Source organism: Anoplopoma fimbria, chromosome 13 (assembly GCF_027596085.1).
Source record: "Anoplopoma fimbria isolate UVic2021 breed Golden Eagle Sablefish chromosome 13, Afim_UVic_2022, whole genome shotgun sequence".
Lineage (NCBI taxonomy): Eukaryota > Metazoa > Chordata > Actinopteri > Perciformes > Anoplopomatidae > Anoplopoma > Anoplopoma fimbria.
Window position 1 is genome coordinate 29,244,126 of NC_072461.1, and position 12,576 is coordinate 29,256,701.

The 12,576-nt window shown below is 39.7% G+C and overlaps 1 protein-coding gene across 1 annotated transcript in view; it reads right to left on the bottom strand.

Moving 5' to 3' along the window:
- The window catches only part of LOC129101448 (dynamin-1-like), a 25,396-nt gene extending 13,913 nt beyond the window's left edge, over positions 1–11,483 (bottom strand). The window contains 8 exon segments of the mRNA XM_054611279.1: positions 1–69; positions 176–318; positions 563–723; positions 1,841–1,939; positions 3,890–4,093; positions 4,462–4,611; positions 4,909–4,982; positions 11,323–11,483. The exon segment at positions 1–69 is cut by the window's left edge and continues 67 nt beyond it. Of these exon segments, the coding sequence (XP_054467254.1) occupies positions 1–69; positions 176–318; positions 563–723; positions 1,841–1,939; positions 3,890–4,093; positions 4,462–4,611; positions 4,909–4,982; positions 11,323–11,483 (1,061 nt within the window).
- Positions 11,484–12,576: the final 1,093 nt, after the last annotated feature.

The window sequence follows — 12,576 nt, forward strand, 5'->3', positions numbered from 1 at the left end:
TAGGTTTCCACCTGATCTCCAGATCCTTCAATCCGCTTCTCAAAGTCCACCGCGAACTGCTGCACCATCCTGACACACACACACACACACACACACACACACACACACACACACACACACAGTATTAGTACATATATATAAGTGTGTAGTATTGGTATCAGTATGTGGTACTGACTGCAGCAGGGCCTTGGTCTTGCGTCCCGGGTCGTCCGGTCTGAAGTTCTTGTACTCCTCCACCTCCTTCTCGATGGACAGCAGCTGACTCTGCAGTTTGCTGCGTAACGCCGGCAACGTGTCTCGGATGTGGTTGGTCAGTTGCTATCGGCAACGGAGAAACGCTCTGTTACTAGGTTACAGAGGAAGCTAAGCGCTAACGCTAACCTCACAACACAAACCATTTATCTCACTGTCCAAGTGTGACGTAGTTCTGAACCAGATAGACCCGGAAAATAGCATAATAGGGCCTCTAGAGGAGAGACAATCTAAGTGACCTTCTGAGGACCTTCTGAGGACGTTAGAGGAACAAGCGCAACAAGAGTATTTCCCAGAAGTTGGTTCTCACCTGGTTGAGGACCTTCTGCAGGTAGGCGGTGCCCATGCGGTCTGCCAGGTGTCGGTATGACGGGTGCGACAGGAAGAACTTCCTCTCAGCCTGAAGAGCTGCGTTGATGTCTTTCCGCCCATCGATGTCCTTCTGACTGCGGTTCACCACCCCAATGTAACCTGAGTTCAGAGGTCATGGTCTCTGTGAGGACACCTGGACGTTACCTGCACATGAACCTACCTGGATCTCTGCTCCACAACAGAAGACCTCTGCTTTATCATCCGGTTCTCTCCCAAAGACAACGAGCAAACAACTCCTAAAGAGCTTGTTTTTCTGATGGAGTTTGGTTGGATCGGTGCTATGCTAAGCTAACATTGTAGCTGCTCCATCAACACTCAACATAACGTCATATTCATAGTTTCCACGTGATGTCACGTCCGTAGGGACACGCCCCCCTCCTCACAGTAACAGTCTCACAGTAACAGTCTCACAGTAACAGTCTCACAGTAACAGTCTCCTCACAGTAACAGTCTCACAGTAACAGTCTCCTCACAGTAACAGTCTCCTCACAGTAACAGTCTCACAGTAACAGTCTCCTCACAGTAACAGTCTCACAGTAACAGTCTCACAGTAACAGTCTCACAGTAACAGTCTCCTCACAGTAACAGTCTCCTCACAGTAACAGTCTCACAGTAACAGTCTCCTCACAGTAACAGTCTCCTCACAGTAACAGTCTCCTCACAGTAACAGTCTCCTCACAGTAACAGTCTCCTCACAGTAACAGTCTCACAGTAACAGTCTCACAGTAACAGTCTCACAGTAACAGTCTCACAGTAACAGTCTCCTCACAGTAACAGTCTCACAGTAACAGTCTCACAGTAACAGTCTCCTCACAGTAACAGTCTCCTCACAGTAACAGTCTCACAGTAACAGTCTCACAGTAACAGTCTCACAGTAACAGTCTCCTCACAGTAACAGTCTCACAGTAACAGTCTCACAGTAACAGTCTCCTCACAGTAACAGTCTCACAGTAACAGTCTCCTCACAGTAACAGTCTCCTCACAGTAACAGTCTCACAGTAACAGTCTCCTCACAGTAACAGTCTCACAGTAACAGTCTCACAGTAACAGTCTCCTCACAGTAACAGTCTCCTCACAGTAACAGTCTCACAGTAACAGTCTCCTCACAGTAACAGTCTCCTCACAGTAACAGTCTCACAGTAACAGTCTCCTCACAGTAACAGTCTCCTCACAGTAACAGTCTCCTCACAGTAACAGTCTCACAGTAACCTCATACCTCTGCGTAGAGGGAGCAGCTTGTTCTCCAGGATGTCTCTGGCGTCCGTCCCCTCGTCCATCAGGTCCAGTTTGGTGATCACCCCGATGGTCCTCAGACCTGAACACACATGGTCCTGATTTAAACACAAACAGCAACAACAGCAGGTCCAGGTCCAGGTCCAGGTCCAGGTCCAGGTCCAGGTCCAGGTCCAGACTGTGGTCGTGCCTCCTGCTGTGACCCACTGCTACTCCCACTATCATTATTATTATTATTATTATTATTATTATTATCATTATTATTATTATTATTATTATTATTATTATTATTATTATTATTATTATTATTATTATTATCATTATTATTATTATTATTATCATTATTATTGTATTATTATTATTATTATTATTATTATATTATTATTATTATTATCATTATTATTATTATCATCATTATTATTATTATCATTATTATTATTATTGTATTATTATTATTGTATTATTATTATTATTATTATCATTATTATTATTATCATCATTATTATTATTATTATCATCATTATTATTATTATCATTATTATTATTATTATTATTATTATTATTATTATTATTATTATTATTATTATTATTATCATTATTATTATTATTATCATCATTATTATTATTATTATCATTATTATTATTATTATTATTATCATTATTATTATTATTATTATTATTATTATTATTATTATTATTATTAGTCACATTACTAATACTATTCCCTGTCTTTGTGCTTTCTCGCCTCGCAGGTTTCCATAAATCGTTGTGGTACCTGGACCGTGGTCGTGCCTCCTGCTATGACCTGGCTGACACGCAGTGCTACTACCATTATTATTATTGGTCACATTACTAATACTATTCCCTATTTCATTATTATAATTCTACTTTAGTCATTGCTGCTTTTATCAGTAGTCTTATTGTTTCCTTGGTTACTCTGCTACTGTGATTATATGAATCATTTATGTCATGAACATTGAATGTGTTGTATCTGTTATGCTGTTCATTCTGGTCACATGACATCTATTGACTTCTGTCCATCCTGAGAGAAGGATCTAAGGACAGAGGATGTGAGGATCTAAGGACAGAGGATGTGAGGGTCTAAGGACAGAGGAGGTGAGGGTGTAAGGACAGAGGAGGTGAGGGTGTAAGGACAGAGGAGGTGAGGGTGTAAGGACAGAGGAGGTGAGGGTGTAAGGACAGAGGAGGTGAGGGTCTAAGGACAGAGGATGTGAGGGTGTAAGGACAGAGGAGGTGAGGGTGTAAGGACAGAGGAGGTGAGGGTCTAAGGACAGAGGATGTGAGGGTGTAAGGACAGAGGAGGTGAGGGTCTAAGGACAGAGGATGTGAGGGTCTAAGGACAGAGGATGTGAGGGTGTAAGGACAGAGGAGGTGAGGACAGAGGATGTGAGGGTCTAAGGACAGAGGAGGTGAGGGTCTAAGGACAGAGGATGTGAGGGTCTAAGGACAGAGGATGTGAGGGTGTAAGGACAGAGGAGGTGAGGGTCTAAGGACAGAGGAGGTGAGGACAGAGGATGTGAGGGTCTAAGGACAGAGGAGGTGAGGGTGTAAGGACAGAGGAGGTGAGGGTCTAAGGACAGAGGAGGTGAGGGTCTAAGGACAGAGGAGGTGAGGGTCTAAGGACAGAGGAGGTGAGGGTCTAAGGACAGAGGAGGTGAGGACAGAGGATGTGAGGGTCTAAGGACAGAGGAGGTGAGGGTCTAAGGACAGAGGAGGTGAGGGTCTAAGGACAGAGGAGGTGAGGACAGAAGATGTCTCATGTGTACATTTGTCTTTTGTGATTTCGGGCTCTACAAAATAAACTGAATTGAGGCTTTCGGCTCCTGGACCTGGTAGACCTGCTCAGAATGACATGATGAATGTGGAGGAGGTGAGGAGGTGAGGAGGAGGTGAGGAGGAGGTGAGGAGGAGGAGGTGAGGAGGAGGTGAGGAGGAGGTGAGGAGGAGGTGAAGAGGTGAGGAGGAGGAGGAGGTGAGAGGAGGAGGTGAGGAGGAGGTGAGGAGCACTGACCTTGCGGGTCGACCTCCTTGGCGATCTTCAGAGCGTCAGAGTTGGCGAGGTCGGAGTTGGCCGGAGAAACAGCCAATAGGAGGCAGTTATCTTTAGTGACGAACTGAAGGAGCATCTCTCTGATCTGGTTCTCGATGTCGGCGGGTTGATCCCCAACCGGGACCTTAGTCATCCCGGGAAGGTCCACCAGAGTCAGGTTCAGCACTGAACACACACACACACACACACACACACACACACACACACATACACACACACACACACACACACACACACACACACACACACACACACACACACACACACACACACACACACACACACACACACACACACACACACACACACACACACACACACACACACACACACACACACACACACACACACACACACACACACACACACACACACACACACACACACACACACACACACACACACACACACACACACACACACACACATACACACACACACACACACACACACACACACACACAGACAAAGGGTGAGCAGGGTGTGTGTGTGTGTGTGTGTGTATAGGTTGGTGTGAGGGGCCGTGTGGGTACCGTTGGGGGAGTAGACCCTCAGGTTTATGGGGACCGGGCTGATTCCTTTGTTCTGTCCGGTGATTCGATCCGTTTCAGCCTCGATCTCCTGACGGACTTCATCGAAGTCGATGAACTTCTTCCCTTTACAGTGCAGGAACTCTGCGTACTCTGATCAATACACGTCACATGATCAGTCACATGATCAGTCACATGATCAGGTTACATTACATTACATTACATTACAGTCATGTAGCAGACGCTTTTATCCAAAGCGACTTACAGGAAGTGTATTCAACATAGGTATTCAAGAGAACTACTAGTCACCAGAAGTCATCAGTGCATCTCCTTTCTTAAACAAGCATCTTAAAGCATAAACCAGAGCAAAAGTACAGTGCAGAGGCAAGTTACTATGGTTACTAGGTTAATGTTCACAGTGTAACCATGACGACGGTGAACCTGTCTCACCTGTTGGACAGTTGATGAGCTGCAGAACCAGCGGGCGCCGGGTCACGATACCAGAACCACGAGGGAGGAAGTCTCTGAGGAGGAGGAGGAGGAGGCGGAGGAGGAGGAGGAAGAGGAAGAAGAGGTAGAGGAAGAGGTGGAGTTTCATATATCAAAGTGCTTCATCTGTGAAATAATCAGTTTGTTTAAAGTTTAAAGAAACAGTTTCACATGTTGAAACATGTTCATTATTTTATTTCAAATCAATCACAAATCATTTCTACACCAACTCAGCCTCAAACACTTTGAGAGGTCTCCCCATAGAACCATAGAACCATAGAACCGTAGAACCGTAGAACCGTAGAACAGTAGAACTGAGGTAAACGGATCAGGAAGGTCTGGTTGTCTCATTAGATCTTATCAGAAGTTCTAAAATACTTATTGACGGATTGACAGAACTCAACATGTTATCTACGTTCTCTTCAGAACACAGAGAGGCTGTTCCTATCATTATGTATTATATTATATTATATTATATTATTATTTATTATATTATTATATTATTATATTATATCATATAATATAATATTATATTATATTATATCATATCATATCATATCATATCATATCATATTATATTATATTATATTATATTATATTATATTATTATATTATATTATTATATATTATATATTATATTATATTATATTATATTATATGAAATTAAACCTCTTCTTAAGAAACCTACTCTTGATCCAGAGGTGTTGGCTAACTATAGACTATATCTAACTATAGACCTATATCTAACTATAGACTATATCTAACTATAGACTATATCTAACTATAGACTATATCTAACTATAGACCTATATCTAACTATAGACTATATCTAACTATAGACTATATCTAACTATAGACTATATCTAACTATAGACCTATATCTAACTATAGACTATATCTAACTATAGACTATATCTAACTATAGACTATATCTAACTATAGACTATATCTAACTATAGACCTATATCTAACTATAGACTATATCTAACTATAGACTATATCTAACTATAGACTATATCTAACTATAGACCTATATCTAACTATAGACCTATATCTAACTATAGACCTATATCTAACTATAGACCTATATCTAACTATAGACCTATATCTAACTATAGACTATATCTAACTATAGACCTATATCTAACTATAGACTATATCTAACTATAGACTATATCTAACTATAGACTATATCTAACTATAGACTATATCTAACTATAGACCTATATCTAACTATAGACCTATATCTAACTATAGACTATATCTAACTATAGACCTATATCTAACTATAGACTATATCTAACTATAGACTATATCTAACCATAGACCTATATCTAACTATAGACTATATCTAACTATAGACTATATCTAACTATAGACTATATCTAACTATAGACTATATCTAACTATAGACCTATATCTAACTATAGACTATATCTAACTATAGACTATATCTAACTATAGACCTATATCTAACTATAGACTATATCTAACTATAGACTATATCTAACTATAGACTATATATCTAACTATAGACTATATCTAACTATAGACCTATATCTAACTATAGACTATATCTAACTATAGACTATATCTAACTATAGACCTATATCTAACTATAGACTATATCTAACTATAGACCTATATCTAACTATAGACTATATCTAACTATAGACCTATATCTAACTATAGACTATATCTAACTATAGACTATATCTAACTATAGACTATATCTAACTATAGACTATATCTAACTATAGACTATATCTAACTATAGACTATATCTAACTATAGACTATATCTAACTATAGACTATATCTAACTATAGACTATATCTAACTATAGACTATATCTAACTATAGACTATATCTAACTATAGACTATATCTAACTATAGACCTATATCTAACTATAGACTATATCTAACTATAGACTATATCTAACTATAGACCTATATCTAACTATAGACTATATCTAACTATAGACTATATCTAACTATAGACTATATCTAACTATAGACTATATCTAACTATAGACCTATATCTAACTATAGACTATATCTAACTATAGACTATATCTAACTATAGACCTATATCTAACTATAGACTATATCTAACTATAGACCTATATCTAACTATAGACTATATCTAACTATAGACTATATCTAACTATAGACTATATCTAACTATAGACCTATATCTAACTATAACTATATCTAACTATAGACTATATCTAACTATAGACTATATCTAACTATAGACTATATCTAACTATAGACCTATATCTAACTATAGACCTATATCTAACTATAGACCTATATCTAACTATAGACCTATATCTAACTATAGACTATATCTAACTATAGACTATATCTAACTATAGACCTATATCTAACTATAGACTATATCTAACTATAGACTATATCTAACTATAGACCTATATCTAACTATAGACCTATATCTAACTATAGACTATATCTAACCATAGACCTATATCTAACTATAGACTATATCTAACTATAGACTATATCTAACTATAGACTATATCTAACTATAGACCTATATCTAACTATAGACCTATATCTAACTATAGACTATATCTAACTATAGACCTATATCTAACTATAGACTATATCTAACTATAGACTATATCTAACTATAGACCTATATCTAACTATAGACTATATCTAACTATAGACCTATATCTAACTATAGACTATATCTAACTATAGACTATATCTAACTATAGACCTATATCTAACTATAGACCTATATCTAACTATAGACTATATCTAACTATAGACCTATATCTAACTATAGACCTATATCTAACTATAGACTATATCTAACTATAGACTATATGTAACTATAGACCTATATCTAACTATAGACTATATCTAACTATAGACCTATATCTAACCTTCCGTTCCTCTCTAAGATCCTTGAGAAAGCAGTCTTAAATCAGCTCTGTGACTTTCTGCATAACAATAGTTTATTTGAGGATTTTCAGTCAGGATTTAGAGTGAATCATAGCACAGAGACGGCACTGGTGAAAACTACCAATGACCGTCTAATAGCTTCAGACAAAGGACTTGTCTCTGTACTTGTGTTGCTAGACCTTAGTGCTGCATTCGATACCATTGATCATCAAATCCTATTACAGAGATTGGAGCATCTAATAGGCATTAAAGGAACCGCACTCAGCTGGTTTAAGTTGTATTTATCAGACCGATCTCAGTTTGTATATGTAAACAATGAAAGCTCGATGAAAACCAGGGTCAGTCACAGAGTTCCACAGGGGTCTGTTCTTGGACCTATTTTATTTACCTTATATATGCTTCCCTTGGGGAATATTATCAGAAGACACTCAGTAAACTTTCATTGTTATGCAGATGATACCCAGTTATATCTATCGATTAAGCCAGACGAAACTAACCAGTTCTCTAAACTTCAAGCATGTCTTAAGGACATAAAAACCTGGATGACCTGTAACTTCTTAATGTTAAACTCAAAGTTATTCTACTAGAAATCAATTATCTAACGATATAGTTTCTCTAGATGGCATTGCTCTGGCATCCAGCACTACTGTTAAGAACCTTGGAGTTATCTTTGATCAGGATCTGTCTTTTAACTCTTATATAAAACAGATCTCAAGGACAGCCTTTTTTCCATTTACGTAACATTGCGAAAATCAGTCACTTCCTGTCTCAATGCAGAAAAACTAGTTCATGCATTTGTTACCTCTAGACTAGATTACTGTAACTCCTTATTATCAGGCTGCTCTAATAGGTCTCTCAGATCTTTACAGTTGATCCAGAATGCTGCAGCATGTGTTCTAACAAAAACTAAGAAAAGAGATCATATTACTCCAGTATTAGCTTCTCTGCACTGGCTCCCTGTTAAATCAAGAATAGAATTTAAAATTATTTTACTTACCTACAAAGCTCTAACTGGCCAGGCACCGTCTTATCTTAAGGAACTTATAGTTCCATATTACCCAACTAGAGAGCTGCGCTCCATCAATGCAGGGTTACTTGTGGTTCCTAGAGTATATAAAAGTAGAACAGGAACCAGAGCCTTCAGTTATCAGGCTCCTCTTCTGTGGAACCAGGTTCCAGTTTCAGTCCGGGGGGGCAGACACACTCACCACTTTCAAGAGCAGGCTTAAGACCTTCCTTTTTGATAGCGCTTATAGTTAGGACTGGTTCAGGTCTATAGTTAGGACTGGTTCAGGTTTATAGTTAGGACTGGTTCAGGTTTATAGTTAGGACTGGTTCAGGTTTATAGTTAGGACTGGTTCAGGTTTATAGTTAGGACTGGTTCAGGTCTATAGTTAGAACTGGTTCAGGTTTATAGTTAGGACTGGTTCAGGTTTATAGTTAGGGCTGGTTCAGGTTTATAGTTAGGACTGGTTCAGGTTTATAGTTAGGACTGGTTCAGGTTTATAGTTAGGGCTGGTTCAGGTTTATAGTTAGGGCTGGTTCAGGTTTATAGTTAGGACTGGTTCAGGTTTATAGTTAGGACTGGTTCAGGTCTATAGTTAGAGCTGGTTCAGGTCTATAGTTAGGACTGGTTCAGGTTTATAGTTAGGGCTGGTTCAGGTTCTCCTTGGTCCAGCCCCTAGATATGCTGCTATATGCCTAGACAGCCGGGGGACTACCTCGGATACGCTGAGCTCCTCTCTCCTCTTCTCTCCCTCCTTCTTTATGTATTAATCTCCTATTTATGCACATTACTGATTTTGCTTCTTCCCCGGAGTTCTTGTGCTTTCTCGCCTCGCAGGTTCCCAGGAATCGGGGTTATATCTGGACTGTCATCGTGCCGCCTACTGAGGCCCTGCTGACACCCACTACTACTACCACTATCATTATTAGTCACATTACTATTACTATTACCTGTACCATTAAGCATTTTAGCTTTACTTCCACCCTGAAGCCCTTTTTGCTTTCTCGCTCTGCAGGTTTCCATGAATCGTTGTGGTACCTGGACCGTAGTCGTGCCTCCTGCTGTGAGCCGACTGACACCCACTGCTACTTCCATTATTATTATTAATCACATTACTATCCCTATTTCATAATTATAATTCTACTGTAATAATTGCTGCTGTTATTATAAGTAGTCTTATTATATGAATCATTTATGTCATATACATTGAATGTGTTGTATCTCTGTTATGCTGTTCATTCTGTACACATGACATCTATTGCATTCTGTCCATCCTGGGAGAAGGATCCCTCCTCTGTCGTTCTCCCAGAGGTTTCTTCCTTTTTTCTCCCTGTTAAAGGGTTTTTAGGTTTTTTTTTCCTGTGCCGATGTGAGGGAAGGACAGAGGATGTGAGGGTGTAAGGACAGAGGATGTGAGGGTGTAAGGACAGAGGATGTGAGGGTGTAAGGACAGAGGATGTGAGGGTGTAAGGACAGAGGATGTGAGGGTCTAAGGACAGAGGATGTGAGGGTGTAAGGACAGAGGATGTGAAGGACAGAGGATGTGAGGGTGTAAGGACAGAGGATGTGAGGGTGTAAGGACAGAGGATGTGAGGGAAGGACAGAGGATGTGAGGGTCTAAGGACAGAGGATGTGAGGGTGTAAGGACAGAGGATGTGAGGGTCTAAGGACAGAGGATGTGAGGGTGTAAGGACAGAGGATGTGAGGGTCTAAGGACAGAGGATGTGAGGGTGTAAGGACAGAGGATGTGAGGGTCTAAGGACAGAGGATGTGAGGGAAGGACAGAGGATGAGGGTCTAAGGACAGAGGATGTGAGGGTGTAAGGACAGAGGATGTGAGGGTCTAAGGACAGAGGATGTGTAAGGACAGAGGATGTGAGGGTGTAAGGACAGAGGATGTGAGGGTCTAAGGACAGAGGATGTCACATGTGCACAGATTGTAAAGCCCTCTGAGGCAAATTTGTAATTTGTGATTCTGGGCTATACAAAATAAACTGAATTGAATTGAATTGAATTGAATTGAATTGAATATATTATATTATATTATATTATATATCATATCATATTATATCATATCATATTATATTATATCATATCATATCATATCATATTATATTATATTATATTATATTATATTATATCATATCATATTATATTATATTATATTATATTATATTATATTATATTATATTATATTATATTATATTATATTATATTATATTATATTATATTATATTATATTATATTATATAGCTTCATGTGTATTTATAACCACATCATGCAGTCAGCTGGGCGGCTCCCTCTGACAGCCGCTGTCAAACGGGTAGACACGAGTCACGACCCGGACCGGTTCAGACAGGCAGGCAGACGGACAGACAGGCAGACGGACAGACAGGCAGAGAGACAGACAGGCAGACAGACAGACAGACTCACTTGCCCACGAAGTTCTCCAGCACGGAGCTCTTCCCGGCGCTCTGCCCTCCCACCACCGCGATCTGCGGCAGGTCGAGGCTGGAGTTCTGCCCGATGGAGGCGAACGCGTCCTGCAGCTTATTGACCATCGGGATGAGGTCCTCCATCCCCCGGTTACCCATGGCGACGGGGGGCTGCAGGAGAGGATGCAGGAGAGGATGGAGGAGAGGATGCAGGAGAGGATGCAGGATGAGGATGGAGGAGAGGATGGAGGAGAGGATGGAGGAGAGGATGCAGGAGATGGATGGGAGAGGATGGAGGAGAGGATGCAGGAGAGGATGGAGGAGAGGATGGATGGAGGAGAGGATGGATGAGCAGCGGTCAGACAGACAGGCAGAGATGCAGCAGCTGATCCGTCTGTCGCTCCGGCCTCCTGTCTCACGTCATGAGGGGATCATTGACTCCCGATCAGAATCTGAATCGATGATGAGGACGATGAAGAAGATGCTCCAGCTGTGACCTTCAGCTCTGCTCCTCTTCTCTCCTCCTCTTCTTCTCTCTCCTCTTCTTCTCTCCTCTTCTCTTCTTCTCTCTCCTCTTCTTCTCTCCTCTTCTTCTTCTCTCTCTTCTCTTCTTCTCTCTCTCTTCTCTCTCTCTCTCCTCTCTCTCTCCTCTCTCTCCTCTTCTTCTCTCTCTTCTTCTCTCTCTCTCTATTTCTCTCTTCTTCTCTCCTCTTTTCTCTCCTCTTCTTCTCTCTCCTCTTCTTTTCTCTCCTCTTCTTCTCTCCTCCTCTTCTCTCCTCCTGCAGGGAGGAACTCATGCATCCGGTATAGACCTTCACAGTAAAAGCCCCACACCGTCCTGATGTGAAATGCAAAATAAACATCCAAAAATAAAAAGGAACACGTGACTGGATCTCACTCTGTCTGATCATTATCGTTATTATAATTAACATAATCATTATTATCATAAGTATTATTATCAATATTATTTTTGATTACTATTAGTATAATTTAATTTATATTATTTATATTATTATTATTATCATTATCAGTATCATTATTAATAATATTATTTTTGATTAGAGTGAATCATAGCACAGAGACGGCACTGGTGAAAACTATATGACCTTCTAATAGCTTCAGACAAAGGACTTGTCTCTGTACTTGTATTGTTAGACCTTAGTGCTGCATTTGATACCATTGATCACCAAATCCTATTACAGAGATTGGAGCATCTAATAGGCATTAAAGGAACCGCACTCAGCTGGTTTAA